This window comes from Patella vulgata, chromosome 7, assembly GCF_932274485.2.
Source record: "Patella vulgata chromosome 7, xgPatVulg1.2, whole genome shotgun sequence".
Lineage (NCBI taxonomy): Eukaryota > Metazoa > Mollusca > Gastropoda > Patellidae > Patella > Patella vulgata.
The window spans coordinates 48,116,975-48,138,018 of NC_065885.2; the positions used below are offsets into that span (position 1 = coordinate 48,116,975).

The following is a 21,044-nucleotide window of genomic DNA, read 5'->3' on the forward strand; positions in this document are numbered from 1 at the left end:
TAATAGCTTGAAAATGACGACTTACTTTTATGATAATGTTTTAACACTAATTTGGGTTAAGAAAACTGTTTCCCATTGCTCGGTGTAAGACTGTGAATGGTCGTTTACACATATTAACATACAATGTGCTTTTATTTACCTGCTGTACTTTGCTTGACCTGTTGGGAGACAAGAATATAGCAATTAACTTAAAATACTGATTTGTCGATATGCAGTATTATAATCGTGTTAAATTTGTGAGTTGTTTGTATTTCTTTCTTTCAAAAATCCATTCGTTCATTATTCATTCATTAAATTTAACAATTCTACTATCTTTATGTTTCTATTAATCCTTCGGATCGTGATTAATTAGACATTAAAGCGAGAATTGCGTATTTTCTAAGAAAGTCAAAACAATCATTTATATATCTATATATTAGGTTGTTAAATTACTAGTAAACAATCATTGGAATCATCCTAGCACTTATAAAACATTCACATAAAAGTTTGAAATAATTTCTACTCGCCAACGGTATTTGGAAATTGTATTATTTCTTTTCACTAGAAAACTAAGTCTACACGATGCAAGATGCAGTTGTCTCGGTTGTCAAGGTCCGTGGTTAACCAGATAAGTATAATGATGCCTGGTTGAGCACTTGACAATAACATCGTAAAATCAAACGTTGGATTTAAAAAGAAAATGAAAGATTTGCCAATTTCTCAACTGAGACAAGTGAATGATAGGATTTAGGATTATTCTTTACCAAGGTAGGACTGTGTGTATAGAAGCCACTTATTTTAAAGGGACTATCCCGATTTGAACAGAGTCTCAAAATTAAAAGTCCGAGTATGTATGAAATTTAAGCGCCAAAATATAAAGGAATGGTATATTTACCTTGTCTCAAATGTTCAGCTCAAAATATTGAGTCGTTTCTATGTGCACGTCAAAAATGCTTATCCAGACACGTAACCCTTTTAAGATTTCGGGTCAATTTTTTCGTTGGGTTACCTAATAATCGATTCCTATTCTTTGAGAGGTCTATACAGTGAATGTCCCATGTGCTGTACTTGATAACGAAAGGTAAATTTCACCTACACAACATTTTTATAAAAAAAAATGTTTGATTTTATCCAGATGCAGCATAATACAGCTTGGGACATCGTCCTCCATTTCCAAATGAAGACTGACGGGTTTAAGTTGTTTGAAAACGTATCACAAATATTGAGTTAGTTGCTCGGCCCTTAGGTAGAGGATTTTAAGGCATTTTAACACAAAATTAAGCAGTTTTATTCTCCAAAAAATTATCGGGATTGGCCCTTTAAGGCTATATTGTAACATATTTTAAACATGTGACTTTAAAAAATGCAATTCTCGTCTTAAGTTACTTATCTAATGACAGCTGACACATTAATTAGTTCAATTACTGTCTTTTTTGTGTTTTAATCTTTCATCTTTAATTATAAGTAGCGACGTTGCTGTATATTGTAGGGTTTGTCTGAAAGTAATTGGGGGATTTTGATAACTATTATTGGCATGAATGTTACTTATCGAAAAAAAAATTAATAGGTATGTTGATTGACTGATGCTTGTCTAGGATTTTTGAACTGGACAGGAAATGGTCAAGAGGCGTTGAATTTGAGGAAGACAGAGAGGAGAAGGTGATTCTTCTAAGTCATGATGAATTGCAGATAAATTCATAACCTATTGCCAGGAGTATGCAGGAGTAGATTTGTATTGAAATATTTAATGTCAAAATGTTTCGCTAATAGCTGCTCCTGCATAACTCTGGCAATAGATGCGGTCCATTATGAGTTTTAAGAGAATTAAGAAATCCACAATGTCTAAATACGTCCCTTCACGGTGCCAATGTCGGTTTCGTGTAGGGGTTTGATGATGCCGGGGTCATTATTTTCCCCGACCGCCAATCCAATATTCCAATATAGGGGCTACTGCTAAGAAATGTGAGAAAAGAAACAGTTCATATAATTATATAAAATCAGATGAAATAAACCCTTTACAACAAAGGTAACGGCGATAATTTCAAATTTCAACAAACTTGAATTTGATTTCACTCTTTGATTGGATTCCCAATGAAAGGGATGCCTAGCGCATGAACGGAACTGGAAAGCACCACTTAATCAACATACCTACCAAATTGTGATGAAACCCATTAACGGGTTCACGGGGGGTCCAAAATTTGCTCAACCATGGTGCTGTTGCACTTTGTACCCACCCCCCTCTCCCCTTTCAAAATTTCTGTATCCGCCCTTGCTGGGTAGACGCTTGATCGCCCACCTATTTCAACCTACGCTGGACGATCCCCTCACTCACGACTGACTCTTGTCTGCAAAATCACCCCAGGTTGAAGCGGAGGTTAAGCTCAGCATCAAGTCAAGGTAGATTCATTATGTCAGTATGGCTGGGTTATGAAAAGTAGAGTTTGTCACATCGCGGAAGGGTACAAAGTCTCCCGTGATTGGTACCTCTACAACCGCAGCACAGTTCGGCAGACATGCACACACTTATGATACGTCGTCAATCCATATGCTCTGGCAAGTGCGATACATATCCATCCCCTGAAAAATATCAACAAAGTAAAGTTCCTCAACACACTACCCAAGATATATTGCGAAAGCTAGCTCAAGTTTGATCTCAAACTTGCGCTAGGTTTGGATAGCCTGTTGTAGCTACTTGGTAAGAAATCCAAAAATATTTCATTCTTAGGTTTAGCCGTTATGCTTCAATGATTTCACGCGAAATTCGCCTTTTATCCAAATACGACGAAAACATTTTATTCTTGTTCATCAGACATGCTAGATTGTATTTTTGTTTTTAAGAAGTAGTAACTGCCACCATATTTTTGAACTCCTTACCAAGTACCTACCAACAAGCTACCAAAATTCGTTTACATGAGTTTGAAATGAAACATAAGCTAGCTCCGACACTAAGAGCAAGAGAGAAAACTACCCATATGCACACACCCTACAATATGATATGTTGAACTATTTGAACTTGTGTGCTATATCATTGCTATTATTTGTACTATCATAATATGTGATTGTGAATAAAGTGTAAATATTTAATATGTCCATGTATATATCATGTCCCTGTATCATGAAAAGTACAATGTATTTATGGTATATAACAATTATATATCTCTGTGATAAGTATAGTTCTTTCGTGCATATATCATATTTATCAAAGGGCTTAGGCGACCGAGTGGTTTAGCGCGTGCGCTTTAGGACACAAGGTCTGTCATTGAGTCAAGTGGCGTGTTTTCGATTCCCCGCTTGTATGTGACAGGGTGTAGGGTCGCGTGTCCAACCTCATGGATTTTCTGCTTTCCTCCGACTACTAAAGACCCCTACGCGCAAGCGAATTATTGAAAACAATTGAACCATATGTTAGTCCCGAAATAACCTAGTTGGTTTGTTTCGAGTGGACGTTAAACCCCCTTTCTCTTTCTCTATATATTTATCAACAGTATGTATAAATGATTTATACATTTCTGTTGAACTGTTCTGTTAATTAGCAAAGGTAGGAAGATCTCAACTATAAATACAAGTAAAAAAACATTTGTTTAGACTGGGAACTCTCGGGGATTATAGCTACAGCAGCACCTAAAAGTGCCACCATGGGGCTAAAAATTACATGACTGAAACTTTATGTGGTCGTCAGCTATATCGTTACTTGGAAAACATATGAAGGGGTCAGAACCAAAGTGGGCTAACCTACAATGTTGAAAAAGAAAGATGTTTATACCGTTAGAAAGCTCTTTAAGTCCTCTATGTAGTGTTAGAATGGTCTATGTGTATCCCCTGGTTAATAATAGCCATTTCTAGTTTCCAATCACATGTTGTTGGGTTTTTTTGTTTTGTTTTTTTGCAATATGCTTAGGAGAAAGCTGGCCTAAGACACAATTCTATACAAAATTCTGGACCAGGCCGATCTAAGTCACACATATAATAATATATGGCAGCACCCATATAACACAGCATGTATTTTATGGAAAAACTGTGCAGACCTGCTTAAACAAATAACAGAATGTGATCATGTCCAAATTATGAGTGGAGATAATGATAACGCTCAGCCCAACCCCTAACCCCTCTCCTGGCAATAATTATCGAAAATCGTTTAAAATCAACAGACTTATTATATCATGACTTTAAAGATACCTTCATACTTATAAACTGTATGATTAGGGTGATATATTTGGACAAAACCATTTTAACTACTGTGCATTTAAGTCTCTCACTGTTTTCACAACCGCTAAGTGTTTCCTACATCAATCGAGCAGACAACAGACCGACGAGTTGCCAGTTAGTGATACCTTTCTTTACACGTTTTCCCTTTTTCGTACAACCTTTCTTTTGGTGTTACATACTCTAGCACTATTAGCGTACGAGGAATGGCCATTTTGTTCGGCAGTTTAGGTCGATGTTCACAAATACGAACTCAGCTGTCATTAGGGTGTAACTGTGATAGATTTGAACGATTTTTAAAATCAGATAAAAATTATAACCTCTAAAGGGTCTACAAGCTAAAAGCGCGATTTTTTTCGTACAGCCAGGGGCCATAATCCAGCAATTTACAGTCCGATATTCGTGAATATCACAAGGAGCCAAAATCTGTGAAATATTAACATATATTTAAAGTTTCGTCAAAATCGGATACGAAGTGTGACCTCTTAGAGGGCCCACTAGTTCTTGGTATAACATACGTTTTACGCTATTTGCGTACGAGGGGTTATCATTTTAACTAGAGTGTCCACAAGTTAAAAACGTGATTTTTCGTACAATCAGGGACCATTATCCATTTGCTCTAACTATTGAGACCCTTGCTTCTAGATAGTTTCAGCCATGTAGCTTACACCCTAATTTTTAGCCCCAAGGGGACACTTTAAGGTGCTGCTGTAACAATAAACCCCAGTACTTAAGTGGATGACCACAACAGATTATCTAAACATTACATTGCAATGATTCAGCTGATGTTCCCTCATTTAAGATTAAGATAAAGCGAATAATGTGGGACATATAGTATCGCATAAGCAGTCCTTTACAATAATAATCTTTATATTTTAAATCAAGTTTTCAAACAATAAATTATCAATCCAGAAGACTGTAAAAACGCATCCCTTTTATATTAGGCTAAAGAATTGTCAGAATTTAAAACATTTTAGACACAATTTATTAACATCGGAATTTCACGGCAGGTCATTTTAGGAAAAATTGAAAAATCTAATTCTATGAAAACGATATAAAAGTAATTAGAAACTGGGAGCAACCAAACTTTGACAACAGTCCAGTTTATGTCATGGCCTTGTTTATTACTAAGCAGTTTTGAAGGGATTTAATTAATGCCGAACCACGAAGCGCAAGACACAGATATACTTAATAACACGATAACACAATTATTGGGTCATAAACAGAGCAAGGCCAATATGCATTTAAAGTAGGGTATGCACACACCCTACAATATGATATGTTGAACTATTTGAACTTGTGTGCTATATCATTGCTATTATTTGTACTATCATAATATGTGATTGTGAATAAAGTGTAAATATTTAATATGTCCATGTATATATCATGTCCCTGTATCATGAAAAGTACAAATGTATTTATGGTATATAACAGTTATATATCTCTGTGATAAGTATAGTTCTTTCGTGCATATATCATATTTATCAAAGGGCTTAGGCGACCGAGTGGTTTAGCGCGTGCGCTTTAGGACACAAGGTCTGTCATTGAATCAAGTGGCGTGTTTTCGATTCCCCGCTTGTATGTGACAGGGTGTAGGGTCGCGTGTCCAACCTCATGGATTTTCTGCTTTCCTCCGACTACTAAAGACCCCTACGCGCAAGCGAATTATTGAAAACAATTGAACCATATGTTAGTCCCGAAATAACCTAGTTGGTTTGTTTCGAGTGGACGTTAAACCCCCTTTCTCTTTCTCTATATATTTATCAACAGTATGTATAAATGATTTATACATTTCTGTTGAACTGTTCTGTTAATTAGCAAAGGTAGGAAGATCTCAACTATAAATACAAGTAAAAAAACATTTGTTTAGACTGGGAACTCTCGGGGATTATAGCTACAGCAGCACCTAAAAGTGCCACCATGGGGCTAAAAATTACATGACTGAAACTTTATGTGGTCGTCAGCTATATCGTTACTTGGAAAACATATGAAGGGGTCAGAACCAAAGTGGGCTAACCTACAATGTTGAAAAAGAAAGATGTTTATACCGTTAGAAAGCTCTTTAAGTCCTCTATGTAGTGTTAGAATGGTCTATGTGTATCCCCTGGTTAATAATAGCCATTTCTAGTTTCCAATCACATGTTGTTGGGTTTTTTTGTTTTGTTTTTTTGCAATATGCTTAGGAGAAAGCTGGCCTAAGACACAATTCTATACAAAATTCTGGACCAGGCCGATCTAAGTCACACATATAATAATATATGGCAGCACCATATAACACAGCATGTATTTTATGGAAAAACTGTGCAGACCTGCTTAAACAAATAACAGAATGTGATCATGTCCAAATTATGAGTGGAGATAATGATAACGCTCAGCCCAACCCCTAACCCCTCTCCTGGCAATAATTATCGAAAATCGTTTAAAATCAACAGACTTATTATATCATGACTTTAAAGATACCTTCATACTTATAAACTGTATGATTAGGGTGATATATTTGGACAAAACCATTTTAACTACTGTGCATTTAAGTCTCACTGTTTTCACAACCGCTAAGTGTTTCCTACATCAATCGAGCAGACAACAGACCGACGAGTTGCCAGTTAGTGATACCTTTCTTTACACGTTTTCCCTTTTTCGTACAACCTTTCTTTTGGTGTTACATACTCTAGCACTATTAGCGTACGAGGAATGGCCATTTTGTTCGGCAGTTTAGGTCGATGTTCACAAATACGAACTCAGCTGTCATTAGGGTGTAACTGTGATAGATTTGAACGATTTTTAAAATCAGATAAAAATTATAACCTCTAAGGGGTCTACAAGCTAAAAGCGCGATTTCTTTCGTACAGCCAGGGGCCATAATCCAGCAATTTACAGTCCGATATTCGTGAATATCACAAGGAGCCAAAATCTGTGGAATATTAACATATATTTAAAGTTTCGTCAAAATCGGATACGAAGTGTGACCTCTTAGAGGGCCCACTAGTTCTTGGTATAACATACGTTTTACGCTATTTGCGTACGAGGGGTTATCATTTTAACTAGAGTGTCCACAATATGCATTTAAAGTAGGGTTGTGACAATCAGACACATTTTGATTCAGTAAGAATTTGACCGGTGTTTTCTGGGGCGAAAAACATTGTTCTTCGATAATTCGGTCGGGGCTGAAAAGGAAAACGTTTTTTTCGGTCGGGGACCGGGCCATTTCCAAAATGGTTGACAAAATGGCCGCTAAAATACAATTTTTTCAAGTTTTTTGGAGTTATTCGTTAATATTTTAATGTAATATGTCGATTTATAGATTTTCTGGGATGCTGAATCCGAAAATGTGGTTTTCTGTTTGTTCTGACATAATTCCGCCATCTTGATTTTCAAAATGGAGGACAAAATGGACGCTAAAATGCATTTTTTCAATGTTGTTTGGCTTTCTCTAGAATATTATCTCGTAGTATGTCGATCTATAGGCTTTGGGGGTCGATGAATCCGAAATTGTGATTTTCTGTTCGATCCGACAAAGTTCCGCCATCTTGATTTTCAAAATGGCTGACAAAATGGCCGCCGCACTGAACTGCCTATGTTGTGATTGGCGTTTGTCCGGATAAGTATCATGTAATATGTCGAGGTATAGGTTTTGGGGGTCAATGAATCTGAAAATTTGGTTTTCTGGTCGATCCGATCGAATTTTAGCCATATAGAATTTCAAAATGGCGGACAAAATGGCCGCCAAAATGAATCTGTTAATGTCATTTCGCTTTTTTCAAAATAGTTACGTGTAATATGTCGATGAATTTGGGTGGCTCTGAATTGGTGTAAACCGAGAACACTCAAAGAAAATCACATCTCAAGGCAGTACGAAAGAATAATAATATAACACTCAGTTGATTTATTATCACATGTGTATTTACATTGCATCAGGATACTGATCAAACATCGATACATTAATTTCAATCAATGGCAAAGGCATTCTTCAGGAGCGTATCTATGTCACGACATACACAGTTCTCTGGCTTCGCCGTCTTCATTAGCCCAGGTTAGGAGCAGAACAGTAGGACGTTACAGAATGTTTAGTATTTAAATCTCCCATTGTCCATTTTTATTCTCCGTTTCTGTCTGATATCATTAGCAATTGTAGCACGAATGTAGGCGATCTCGGAGAGGAGTTCTTTGTCTGTTAGCTGTTTGAGGATGTTCATATTCTCCGGTGTTACAGGTCCACCGTGTTTCTTACAAGTACTTAGGAGCTGTAAGGTCTTCAGAACTTTCTTTTTTTTCAACTAATCTTTCCGATTGATTGCCAAAGTTTTCATCAGTTTTACATTTTCAAGAAAGTCCCTCTCTAGTTGTTTTACTAGTTTGACTTCGTTTGAGTTTCTGGCCCATTTCCATTTAGACTGGCGGTCGACTGAACTGCATTCCACTCTTTCAATGAAAAAGTCGACAAACTGAGAAAACTCAGTGCAGACTTCTCCAGAACATCAACTGGTAAAGGAAAACTGATAGGTGCTGTGTTAGAGGAAGTGCTAGTTACCATCAACAGGCAATTGAGTGAAATGGACTTCTTCGATTGCGAGCTAGAAACTGAATTCGTCGATTTTGATAAATTGAAATACGCGTCACTCACGAACTTAGGGTGCGAATCGCAGTTTGCCAAACTTGATAACAAAGTCAAAGCATCAGGAGGTATGACCAGTATGAACACTTATTCTCGGAAAAACATTGTGTCAACAAACGGTTTCCTGGTACGAGCAGACTTTGTGGAATGTAGTTCAGTCGACCGCCAGTCTAAATACCAAGTCTGAGGTTTTTTAAACATAAAACCAGCGGCTGCCAGGCAGTATACGCCCACATTTTCGAGAGATGGATAGAAAACAAGCTAAACGAAAGTGATTTTTCCTACAATCAAGGGCCATAATTCAGAAAATTACAATTCGATATGCGCGAATATCGAAAGGAACCGAGATCTTTGGGTTATAAACTTACATTTCAAGTTTCAACAAAATCGGATAAAAATTGTGACCTCTATAGGGTCCACAACCTTGATATACCATATTTTTACACTATTTGAGAACGAACGGCGGCCATTTTATCTGTCAGTTTTGGACCGATTTTCACGAAATTCGAACTCAACCGACCTTAGGGTCTAATGGTGATATAATAAAACGTTTTTTTAAATCGGATAAAAATTATGACCTCTATATGGTCCAAAAGCTAAAAACGCGATTTGTCATACAATAAGGGGCCATAATTCATGAAGTTACGGTCCGATGTGCGCGAATATCGAAAGGAACCAAGATCGTTCTGTTATAAACAAACATTTCAAGTTTCAACAAAAACTCAGCCGCCCTTAGGGTGTAACGGTGATATATTAACACGGTTTTTTAAATCGGATAAAAATTATGACCTCTATAAGGTCCACAAGCCAAAAAACACGTTTTTGCGTTCAACCAGGGGCCATAATTCATGAAGTTACGGTACGATATGCGCGAATATCGAAAGGAACCGAGATCTTTGTGTTATAAACTTACATTTCAAGTTTCAACAAAATCGGATAAAAATTTTATCTGTCAGTTTTGGACTGATTTTCACGAAATTCGAACTCAACCGTCCTTAGGGTTTAACGGTGATATAATAAAACGTTTTTTTAAATCGGATAAAAATTATGACCTCTATAGGATCCACAAGCCAAAAAATGCGTTTTTATGTACAATCAGGGGCCATAATTCAGGAAGTTACGGTCCGATATGCGCGAATATCGAAAGGAACCGAGATCTTTGGGTTATAAACTTACATTTCAAGTTTCAACAAAATCGGATAAAAATTGTGACCTCTACAGTGTTCACAAGCCAAAAACGTGATTTTTCGTACAATCAGGGGCCATAATCCATGAAGTTACGGTCCGATAGATGCCAATATCGAAAGGAACCGAGATCTTAGGGTGATAAACCTATATTTCAAGTTTCATTGAAATCGGATAAAAATTGTGACCTGTAGACTGTTCACAAACAATTATGGACGGACGGACAGGGGCGACGACAATATACGTCCACATGAAAATGTGGGCGTATAAAAACAGGTCTGTTGGTTCCTAATTAACAGTTTTTTATTTGTAAATAATCCACAGATTCAGCTATGTGGGGTTTTTTCCTGCGAGAATTTCGCTTATCCACGCGGGTTCTTTTCTATGTGCATTGATGATACCAAACACCAATCAGGTACACCTCCTGTTTTAGCCTGGTTTTATTATGAAGGGAGAAAATGGCCCGTTTTTTATGATTTTACCCGTGGTTATTACTCTTTCATATGTAAAAAATTTAATTAAATCAACCTGTCCATAATATCGTGGATAATGTTATTAGAATGATTGAATATGCCCAAAATCGAACAAAGTCTGTTAATACTGTAGAGTATTTACAGACAAAATATTAACCAAAAAAATGGGTGTTGCACCGCTCCTGTTGGACCAAAATCAACAGGGTATAAGTTATAACTATGCCAAGTTCCAAGATGCACCGCAACCAGTAGGCGTCATCCTTGAGGTATAAGGAATAACCAAGTCATAGTTTTAAGACGACCCGTTCAGAATTACGACCCCCCCCCCCCCCCATACGCAGACATGAACGATATGATAATAAATTTGTGGACGTATTAAAATAGGCATCTATGGTTCTATGGAGAAAGTGAAATATTTCATTGAGATCCAGCTGAAAATTGAGAAAAAAATTAGAGACTAATATTCTTTGATAAGACATTATAATTATATAGCTTCATTAGATGAGGGTTTTCACAGGTTGAAAACTGTACATGCTTCGTATCACCCAATTATTGTAGAGCAAGCACACCAACGATATGATTTGAGTACCGCATATCAGGTTCATTGGTTAACTGATTTCTTTAGTCAAACTACTTTCAGGAATAAAACAATTTAGAGAAGAGAGTATCGTGTGAATTCTGTGAAATATCAAGTATTGGTGATTTAATCGAGGCGTCAGCCGAGGTTTTGTTATCATTTCTGGAAGAAAAAAAACACAATCATGACATGGAATCCTATAAGAGGATCACATATAACAAACTGACATATATTAGCGTATCCACACCATAAAGATATATCAGATACATTGGATCAGAATGTAAGTATTTAGGTTTCATTGTGTTGTAACAACTCAGGACCGTATGACATAGGCTTCACTATAAGCCCTGTTACATAGTTTTAAAATGCTAGAATTGTTCAAAAATGAAGACAACAATTTTAGAAACATATTGCAATTAAAAGTTTTTGGTTGAATCCAGTTACAAACAATATCATGTAATTTACCTACCTTAGAATTATATCTGGAATGATGGTCAGTAAATCTAGTTGTATTTTCTGCGCCTGTAAATTATACATACAATGTGTATATTCCTACTGAAACGAGGTGTTAAGAACAAGTAACCCCGATCACGGAGCAATTCAAGACATTGGTGAGAAAAAAATAAAGACGATAAAGGAAATGGCGCACATATAAAGTCATAGAGAAAGTATCCAAGGCAAGAAGAGACAGAAAGATGTTTTAATTTCAGGAATAAATTATATTAAACATGTAGGATTAAGCTGTGTATAAAAAAGGTAGTGTGGTAAAATGACGAAGGACCTACCAACAAAAGGGGCGACATGGACCGTTGTTTAATATTTAAGGAATAGTTAATATAGAACTAAGAAGTCAAAAGAGTGAGTTGTAATACTAGAAGACAGAATGTAGCAAAAGGGAGTATGAATGTTTTCTCAACAAGATATAGTTTTTAATGTAAAATGTACATTAAAGTGGGGAGCTATAATGGAAATCTAAACAGCTCTTTATTCAGTGTTCTTAATTCTTAGTTCTTAATTCCTAGTCCTTAATAATTATTTCATTTGTTGTCGTATATTAAACATCTATACTAAAACTAATTGTATCTTAAAATCAAAATTTGTTTTAATAAAGATTTTTTTTTTTTTTTTTTTAGAAAATCACAATTACATTTCATCAGAAGCATACAACGAAAAACAGATTTCGGACAACCATTGTCAAGAAACATTTCTCCAAATTCATCTAACCTGAATGGGGAATTAAAACCAGCATACAAGACTATTCGCTGGATGACTGCAACGGTAGTGAAATCACATGTGTGGTACGGCTAATCCGAGCCTTCGATAAATAAAATAAATTGAAAGTAGTCTATTTTTAGTAGTTAATTCACTGTCTGATAGCGACATATTTCTTTGTTCAAACGAAACAGAGAGAGAGAGAAATGGGGTTTTACGTCCACTCGACACAAACTAGGTCATTTCTGGACTAACATATGGTATTTTTAATTTTATTTCAATAATTCGCTTGCCCGTAGAGGTCTTTAGCAGTGGGAGGAAACCGGAGGACCCGGAGAAAACCCACGAGGATGGACAGGCGACCCTACTCCTTGTCACCTACAAACGGGGAATGGAAACCACACCGGTTGACTCAATGACAGGCCTTACGATACAGCACGCACGTGCTAACCATTCGGCCATCCGACTCCCCCCCCCCCTCAAACGAAAGAGGGTTTCATCTCTTCTGAATTATGTAATCATGAATGTGCCATGAAAGAGCGATATCAAAATACTTTTCGGGTGATGCATTACACGATAACTGAAATTTCTTATTAAGATCCTTATTTTGACTTTTAAATACCCCCACCCCCCTGTCACTAAATAGAGTTCAGTACGATCCAAATTTGATCTGTTTGCAAGGTACGTAAATCTGAATGTGCCAGAATAAAAATAGGCTACTTTCCAGTAGTAAAAAAGGAGATCACGAATTTCGTATTAAGACCCGTATTTTGATTTCACCCCCCCCCCCCCGCTCCAAGTTACTTAATAGTGTTTAACGCCATCCAACTTTAATACCCTTACCACGGAACGTAAATATGAATGTTACATTTTTTAAAAGATAAATGAACTTTCTTCTTTTCAGTGGTATTCAGTGTGATATCTGGAATTTCGTATTGTGCCATTAAGCCCCCTCCCCCCCCCCCCCCCCCCCCGCTCAAATCATCGTCCAACTTTGATCTTTTCTCGAAGTATGTAAATTGTAATGTGACGGAAAATCATTTACATTCATGAAGCAAACAATAAACATACTTTCCAGCAGTACATGAACAGATATCACGAATTTCGTATTAAGAACTGTGTTTTGACATTAAATACACCCACCCCTACCCCCAACGTGATATGACAAAATGTATGATTTCTAAAACAAATATTGATTTTTTAAAATCATACAAATGTCAATTTTAGTATTCAAATGTCCAAATACGACAACAAATGAAGAAATAAGAACTAAGGACTATGAAATAAGAACTAAGAATTACTAACACTGAATAAAGAGCTGTTTGGTCTTCCATAGGGCGCAGGTAAAGTCGTTTATGTTTGTAAAAATATAATTATGCAGCATTATCATTGTCCTCTATTTATGTCCTCTGAGTGCATATCTTACCTCAATTGGTCCAATTTGATCTAATCTAACAGCACTAGAAATTATAGTTCTTAAAACACCAGACATAAAAGCAGCCTGGGTTGTTTTTAAGTCCATCCCAACTACTGAGAATGTCACACCAAACAGAACAGCATAATGACAATGTTGAAGGTGTTTAGATAATGATATTAACTCATCAAATTGATAAACCTGTACAACTGTTCTTAACAAAGACTTGCCCTGAAAAACAGTTCCATTATTAAATATAATACTATTTATAATACAATATTCGCAACAGTTTCACTATAGCTACGAAATGCAATATGTACACAATCCCATTGTATATAGTGTCGAATTGTTGTTATATTTATAGAAAATATCATGGTTATGATTGCAAAATTAGTCAAAATGTAAAAAAATGGCCATTTTCGAGATTTTTCACTTGTAAATATCATGAAAATCATTATATTAGTATCAAAACAAAAATTACTCGACAAATATTAACGATATACTTTTCGCCATTGCAAATTCACTGTAAATTTTTCATCTTTGCATTTTCAACTAACTGAAATCTAACTGACCATATAAGGAAAGGGGCGTGTTTCCGAGTTCGGCCGAAGTTGACGTTAAAACTCATCTGTTTTTATCGTCTTGGCTGAAATTTATGCTCCCTGAAATGGGCACACGACGTCATAAATCTACGTTGATATAAGCGACTAAGGCATTCAGAGTTCTTCGGTTAGCTGAGTGAATCGTAAGAGCTGGGCCCTTATTCACGAAAACTTAAACTAAGATACAATCGAAATTTTAAGAAATACTGCAATTCGATTGGCTGACCAGTAAAATCAATTTGTATATATCCAATTTGCATATTGGTCAGCCAATCGAATTGCAGTATTTCTTAAAATTTCGATTGTATCTTAGTTTAAGTTTTCGTGAATAAGGGCCCAGGAGGACTACATCACACAATTACACAAGACAAACCTGTAGACACGACACACAATATGGGCTACACATATATTTCAAACAATAAGCAACAAACGTATATATCAAATCAAGTGGATGGATCCACTCCGCTATACCGGATTTTGACTTAAAAAACACCTGCTGAATAATAAATTATATACTGTTAAAAAAAAGTAGGGGACATTGAAATGCAAATACCTATGCAGGTTGTGATGTAATAAATAGTCACGGACACTTGACATGCCTTAAGAGTATGTTCACAGATGAAGAACTTATCGCCACAACAGAACCACTGAGCTGCAAGTGCGACACGCAATGGCGCCATACACGTGGGAGGGGTTCATTGTCATATTTGACACTTCAAGGAAGGGTTGATGAAAACTGCCGCGTTCTGGTTTATCCTATCCATGTTTGCTTTCCTACCGGTTCTTGCATAATATTTACTGTTTAGCGTATCTTTGCTTTAGTGTGTTACGTTTAATTTACAATGAGACGTCTTCAACATGATGAACGTCTACATGCTATCAGAGGCGTAGCCGTGAAATATATATTAGGGGGGTCCGCAAATGAAATTATATAAAATGTTGACAATCTGTGATGCCGGAGGCGCCTGCCCAGCAGCCAATGTAGCGTGATAGGGAGAGTGTGGGAGGGTCAGTCTCTCATTGGGGGGTCAACCACCATAAAAAAAATAATTTAATTTTCAATCTTCTGTAAACACTTTTCTGGCATATTTTACGGGGTTAAACTAAAACATCACACCTATACAATGTTTATCATGTTTAAGTCAGGGGGTGTCGTATTCATATTTTTTTCATGACTTTTACATATTGAATGTTACGCTTGAGTTATGAATAACACGACAAAGAGAGTTTAGATGGGGAATTTTTATGAGGAGGATACAAATGAAACAAAACTTGATCACTTTGTTAACTACAATACTATATACATATACACATTGACATTTACAAGAAAGCTGTATAGATATGTAAAGTATTTTGTGTATTATAAATGGATTTCAAAAAGTAAACATAAGTGTTTGTGTTTTAATTTGTACATTGTTTTATACAGATAGAACCTTAACTAATCCTAATAATTGTTGTATATAAACAAGAGTTAGGGCCTACTAGTAAAAAAAAAAATTTTTTTTTTTTTTTTTGGGGGGGGGGGGCAGGTATATTCAGACCCCCCCCCCCCCCGAAAAACAATTGAGGGGGTCGCCGGGTAGGACCCCCCCCCCCCCGGGACCCCTCCATGTGTGACGCCCATGCGTGCTATTGGCATGCTTCAAATTGGTTCTACACAGCGCGCAGTAGCCAACATGCTTAATGTGTCACAGTCTGTGATCAGCAAAATGTGGAACCGGTACCAACAAACACACAAGGTTGATGATAGACCTCGTTCAGGTCGTCCTACAGCCACTACACAGGCCCAGGATCGATACATTTGTACATAGATCTGTAGAAATCGAGGACAAACGGCCAATCAGCGGATCAACTCTTCCTGGCGAAACATGTCTTGTTTGCATTTCTTATTTATTGATTAAGGCAGTCAGGCAATTCGCTCACATTCATGTCGATGTGCTGTCAAAGATTCGTCCATCCTATTAAGAAAATGAGTCAACCTCAAGGTTCGATGATATAATTCATTAAACAAAAAGTTGTTCGACATGACAACAAATTTATTTTTATTTTTTCCCAAAAAAATAATCAATAAAATCGGCCAAAATCTTAAAGATAATGATATATTTGGACTAAAAACATATTCAAACTAATTAATTTATCATAATTTTGCTTCAAATACTTCTCAAAACATTGTAATTGCCAAGGAATACCCTGCTATAAAAATCGATCAAAAGAGGTCATGTTTGTGCCACGTGACTTACCTCTCTCGGTACCTATAGCAACGGGGGTGAAGTCGGGGGAGAATTCATTGTATACACAAGACGGTGTTGTCTTTAATCGCTGACTAATTATTACAAATATCGAATCCTAATTAAATTCTCGGATTATCCACTGCCCGCGACTTTTTCCGTGATTTTTATCTCAGAAATTGTTGTACGTCTAACTCTTCATAAAGTTTATCAACATGTACACCAAGCGCTCAATCTCCGCGTGCAACCTTCGACGTCACGCGTGCAGGTATTCCTAATCGTCGGGCTGTCGATTAGGGGTACCCTTACAGTTTTGTCCTGTATAGGCTCCATGAGTGTTTTTCAGGGAATCCAGTATTTTTCTAGTAAGATTGGATATCTCTACTTTCCATATATACCAAAATTTTCATACCTTTATTGGAAATAACCAACCGATAAATACTTTTCTGGGAACCTATAGCGCAGTAAGTTTACCCGAGACGATAAAGACTGACGTCTTATGGCGTCAACTTCGGCTGAACCTGGAACCACGCCGTCTGTCTGTTCAATTGAAGAAATTTTGGTGGTGGAAAATACATTGGAGAAATTCTGATAGTTGAAAATGCAAAGATGATATAGTTACAGTGAATTTGCGAAGGCGAAAAGTAGAAAGTGAAAAAACATTACTAGATTTTCTGTTTTGTTTTGATACTAATATAGTGATTTTGTGTAATGTAATATTTACATTTGAAAAATCTCGAAAATGGCCATTTTTACAATGATAATTTTGCAATGTTAAGCATTATTTTTTCTCTTAATATGACGATTCGGCTCCATAATTATATGGCTAAATTGAATAATAGAAAATACAGACTAACCTGTTTACTTGAGGCTCTGTTAGCTACATGATTAGATACAGATATATGATGAAAATTATCTAATCTTTGAATCTCCTCTGAGTCCGCACTTTTATTATAAGCTTCAGTAACAAAGGGTAAACTAAAAGATCCTGTAAGATAACAATAATCAATCAACAAAACATAAAATGAAATGGGGTTTAAAGTCCTACTTTGTGCACCAGATGGACTAATGAAGACTGAACAGAATCTAAACTAAAATAATAATTCACCAGTGGTTGCCAGGCAAGATAAGCCCATATTTTGCAAGAGGTGGATAGAGAACAAGCTAAAACGAAAACGTGATATTTCTTACAATCAGGGGCCATAATCCAAGAATTGATGTTTTTCTGCGTCCAAAATAAAATGGCGTTGCATCTTTTTGTTTATTGTTTTAAAAGCTATTTTATCTAAATTAGAAGATTTGTATGTAATGTCGTAACGAAGAGGAAGTCTGGGTATTAAAGTGCCATTAAAATTCCAAAGTTAGGGATAAGATTATTATGTTTTTTAATGACGTGAAAGAAGGGAATTAAGTGCTTTAAAGGGCTTTAGTAGCCATGTACCAGTGATTCAGAAATGGTCGACTAAATTGTCATTTGTATTAAAAATAATTCAATTATTAAAACATATGTCTTCTCTCACCTGTGTTTTCTAAACAAGCAACTATAACACTTCTTAAGTTATCTGAAATAACAAATAATACCACATACCGAATGCTTTTAAGTAGGTTTGACGTTATCAATCATACATTTATTAAACGTGGTGTATACATTACGAAATTTACGAGCCAGGGGGTGGGGGGTGGGGGCAATCTGACTTTTCGGGCGGACGGGTAAAGTGAAAATAAAAATTATTATTATTCCATCTAGTTGGAAATATAAAGGGCCCGAAATCTAATAAAACGCATAATTGCGGTAGTTAAATTTTCAAAATTTTCTCCTGGAGGTCGAAGCCCCCATACCCCGCGACGATTAATTGATTGTTGGGGGTTTAGGTCAGCCACCAATGGTGAGTTGTATTGGACCACATTGAAGTTGTTGTATTCACAGACTGAAATAGAAGGAAAACGCGTTTACAGCTGTTAAATTTTCAAAATTTTCTCCCGACAGTACGGTCTCCATGGACTGTAAACGATTGTTTGGTTGATTGGAATTCGAGTCAGCCATCTTAATTACGCTATATTAGATCACATTGAAGTTTCTGTATTCAGTGGCTTAAATAGCAGGAAAACGCATTTGCGGCCGTCAAATTTTCCAAAACTTTCTTTGGGGGTCACTACACGGTAAGCTCCGGATTCTGCCCCCCCCCTACATAACTGTCATCGAGCTCTGGGCACACTGCTGATTATTATACACAATAGTATGGTGACCGTAAACACTTGAATAATTTATTATGTATTTTTTTTTTAATTATGGTGTTATGGTGTTAATGTACAAATATACTATTGAAGAGTTGTTATTATTTTTATCAGCACACCGTACGCTTTGAGAATATAGACATCATTTTATCGATTGAGTGCAGGATGAAATGTGTCGGGGTTAGTAAAAGACAAGGTATCAGTAACTAGCATTTTAGGCTCTCTAACGCATTTTCAATTTAAACTTCTAATAGTTATAGTGTTATTTTACTACTTTTGACATCTAACATTGGTCTAGAATTTAAAGTCTTACTACCCTTTGACTTGATTAGACCATGTTGAACAGCAGATTCTAGGCCACAGCTATGTGAAAAACTTCCGATTGGAAAAGCTAAAAAAGAAAAGGATATCGATATACCATCTAACCATTAAAAATATGTCAGTAACCATAGAAAACAGAAAATGAAAATCTTTATGGCATTAATTGGTTTCCATACGTCAATGATAACCTTGTCACACCTGAGATAATTTGTTGATTAATATATCTGAATTGTAAAGGCTATGCCTCTTCATTCGTTGAATATCAAAAACCTATTTCATTATTAATATAAAGAGTATCCACCTTACCACTGTCTGACAGTTGTAGCAAATTTAGCAGCTCGAGCGAATTCATTTTGCACTTTTCAGCCTCAAGATAGGCGACAGATGTTCTCCAAATTATCTCCCTTGTTCATTTTGTGGTTGTCTCCCTTTAAACACTAGATCTGCATCCATTAACTTCTTTCTCCGTTGACTTAGTTTTGGTCAAAACCATTTCTCTTAACATTGCGCGGGTTTTCTTACGGTTAAAACGGTTTCTACACTATAAATATCTACCTAGATTTACGGTATTACCATTAGTATAGGGTGTCAGGTTTATTTCAATAAAAAGTTTTAAATCTTCTAAAATACATATAGATTCGACGATCTTTAAATATATTATTATACCGATTTGAATACATATTTGAACCCAAGTTTACAAGAGTATTTCTTACCACTGTCCTTTATTTTCTTCAAGTGTAGGAGATGGTGAGAAAAAAATCATGTTAAAAAACTAGTGTTTTCAGATTTAAGTACCATGGTTTGCATGACAAAAGGCTTATAGGCTATTTGAGTTATTAAACACTATATATGGGCTGTATTGAGAAGTTGTTAAAATTTTAATAAATAATAATAATAATAATAATTTATTTATTAAAGTGTCACAAATCATTCTATACAGCTAAAAACATAATATCATGTTAAAAAATAATAATAAAATTAGAATGATTTTTGGCCATAATTGACCTACGAGACACGACTACATAAAACATATTTAATTCTTTTAGTTCAATAAAATATACTTTTCACTTAAAACTCAAACTTCAGCGGATATTATATTCTAACGTTTTGTTTGGGTTACACAAAAGTTTTCAGAGACTGCTTTCGGTTCATCATCTTAAACAAGTAATTTCCCAGACTTTGTTGAAACGAGTTACAATTCAGTATGAACTTGAATCTTTGATTAAAATTCATTTCATTGAAAGTATGATCTAATTTATTGATTTCCGATATTAGATCATATCGAATATCACTATATATCGGACACACTAAAAGAGCGTGTTTTTCATTTTCTACAACATTTAAGTTATAGAAAACAACAATAACAACAATAACAATGATACAGAGATGTGCCAAAAATTTTGGAATCAAAATTTAAGTCAAGCACTAAAAGCCAATATTCGATCAGCAAAATAGTCAATTATTTTAGCACAAATAAACAACAAAAAGTTTTAAACAAACTAAAAATATCTACAAATAACCATTGGAAAATGATCCCCGATCATGTTATTTTTCATTTATTCAGCACTACAAAATTAATAAGAACAATAATCAAAAAATTACAGACTTAATAATAATTCATATAGTTCATATAGAAAGGACCTTCAATGGCTTTTCAAAGCTCATGTTCGAGATTACTCAAATCACAAGGAGCCTAACGTTAAGCTACTGGTTTAATCCAGGATAGTTGTATAGATAAATGTTTATTACGTAAAACACCCTATTCGGACTGCATGGAAATTATATATTATATTACGACATAATATCACAAATGAAAAATACATAAAAAGTGGATGATATTAAGAAAATACATGTATGTACAAAACACATACAAAGGTTTATGAATACATGATAGTAGGCTTATAGATGAAAAATAAGTTTTTTTATGACAAGAATGACCGCCTCATTTTTTGTTGCAAAGAAAAAAAAGAGATTTCAGGACATTTTCAAGAAATTTAATTACT

At 35.7% G+C, this 21,044-nt stretch overlaps 1 protein-coding gene and 1 long non-coding RNA gene across 3 annotated transcripts; one reads left to right on the plus strand and one right to left on the minus strand.

Moving 5' to 3' along the window:
- The first annotated feature begins 30 nt into the window (after nucleotides 1–30).
- LOC126827186 (uncharacterized) lies at nucleotides 31–12,372 on the plus strand. 2 transcript variants are annotated; one of them, XR_007682599.2, is made up of 3 exons: nucleotides 31–236; nucleotides 545–747; nucleotides 12,163–12,372. It is a non-coding gene; the product is annotated as an uncharacterized LOC126827186 (long non-coding RNA). The 2 variants fall into 2 exon arrangements; XR_007682598.2 differs by lacking the exon at nucleotides 545–747.
- LOC126827185 (uncharacterized) lies at nucleotides 8,061–19,442 on the minus strand. The gene is made up of 7 exons (XM_050556424.1): nucleotides 19,348–19,442; nucleotides 19,037–19,111; nucleotides 18,006–18,047; nucleotides 17,343–17,473; nucleotides 13,668–13,886; nucleotides 11,499–11,551; nucleotides 8,061–11,191 (listed from the first exon to the last, which is right to left on the minus strand). Exons 1-7 carry the CDS (start codon nucleotides 19,391–19,393, stop codon nucleotides 11,089–11,091), a joined length of 669 nt encoding a protein of 222 aa, XP_050412381.1. The 5' UTR covers nucleotides 19,394–19,442; the 3' UTR covers nucleotides 8,061–11,088.
- Between the last annotated feature and the right edge of the window lie 1,602 nt (nucleotides 19,443–21,044).

Bases quoted from the DNA above. Each gene is read 5' to 3' on its own strand.
- LOC126827185 (XM_050556424.1), bottom strand. From the start codon at position 19,393: ATGAATTCGCTCGAGCTGCTAAATTTGCTACAACTGTCAGACAGTG. The intron at 19,112-19,347 runs GTAAGGTGGATA...TTTCTTTTTTAG, and splicing joins GCTACAACTGTCAGACAGTG to CTTTTCCAATCGGAAGTTTT. The intron at 13,887-17,342 runs GTTAGTCTGTAT...ACTGTTTTTCAG, and splicing joins ACAGAGCCTCAAGTAAACAG to GGCAAGTCTTTGTTAAGAAC.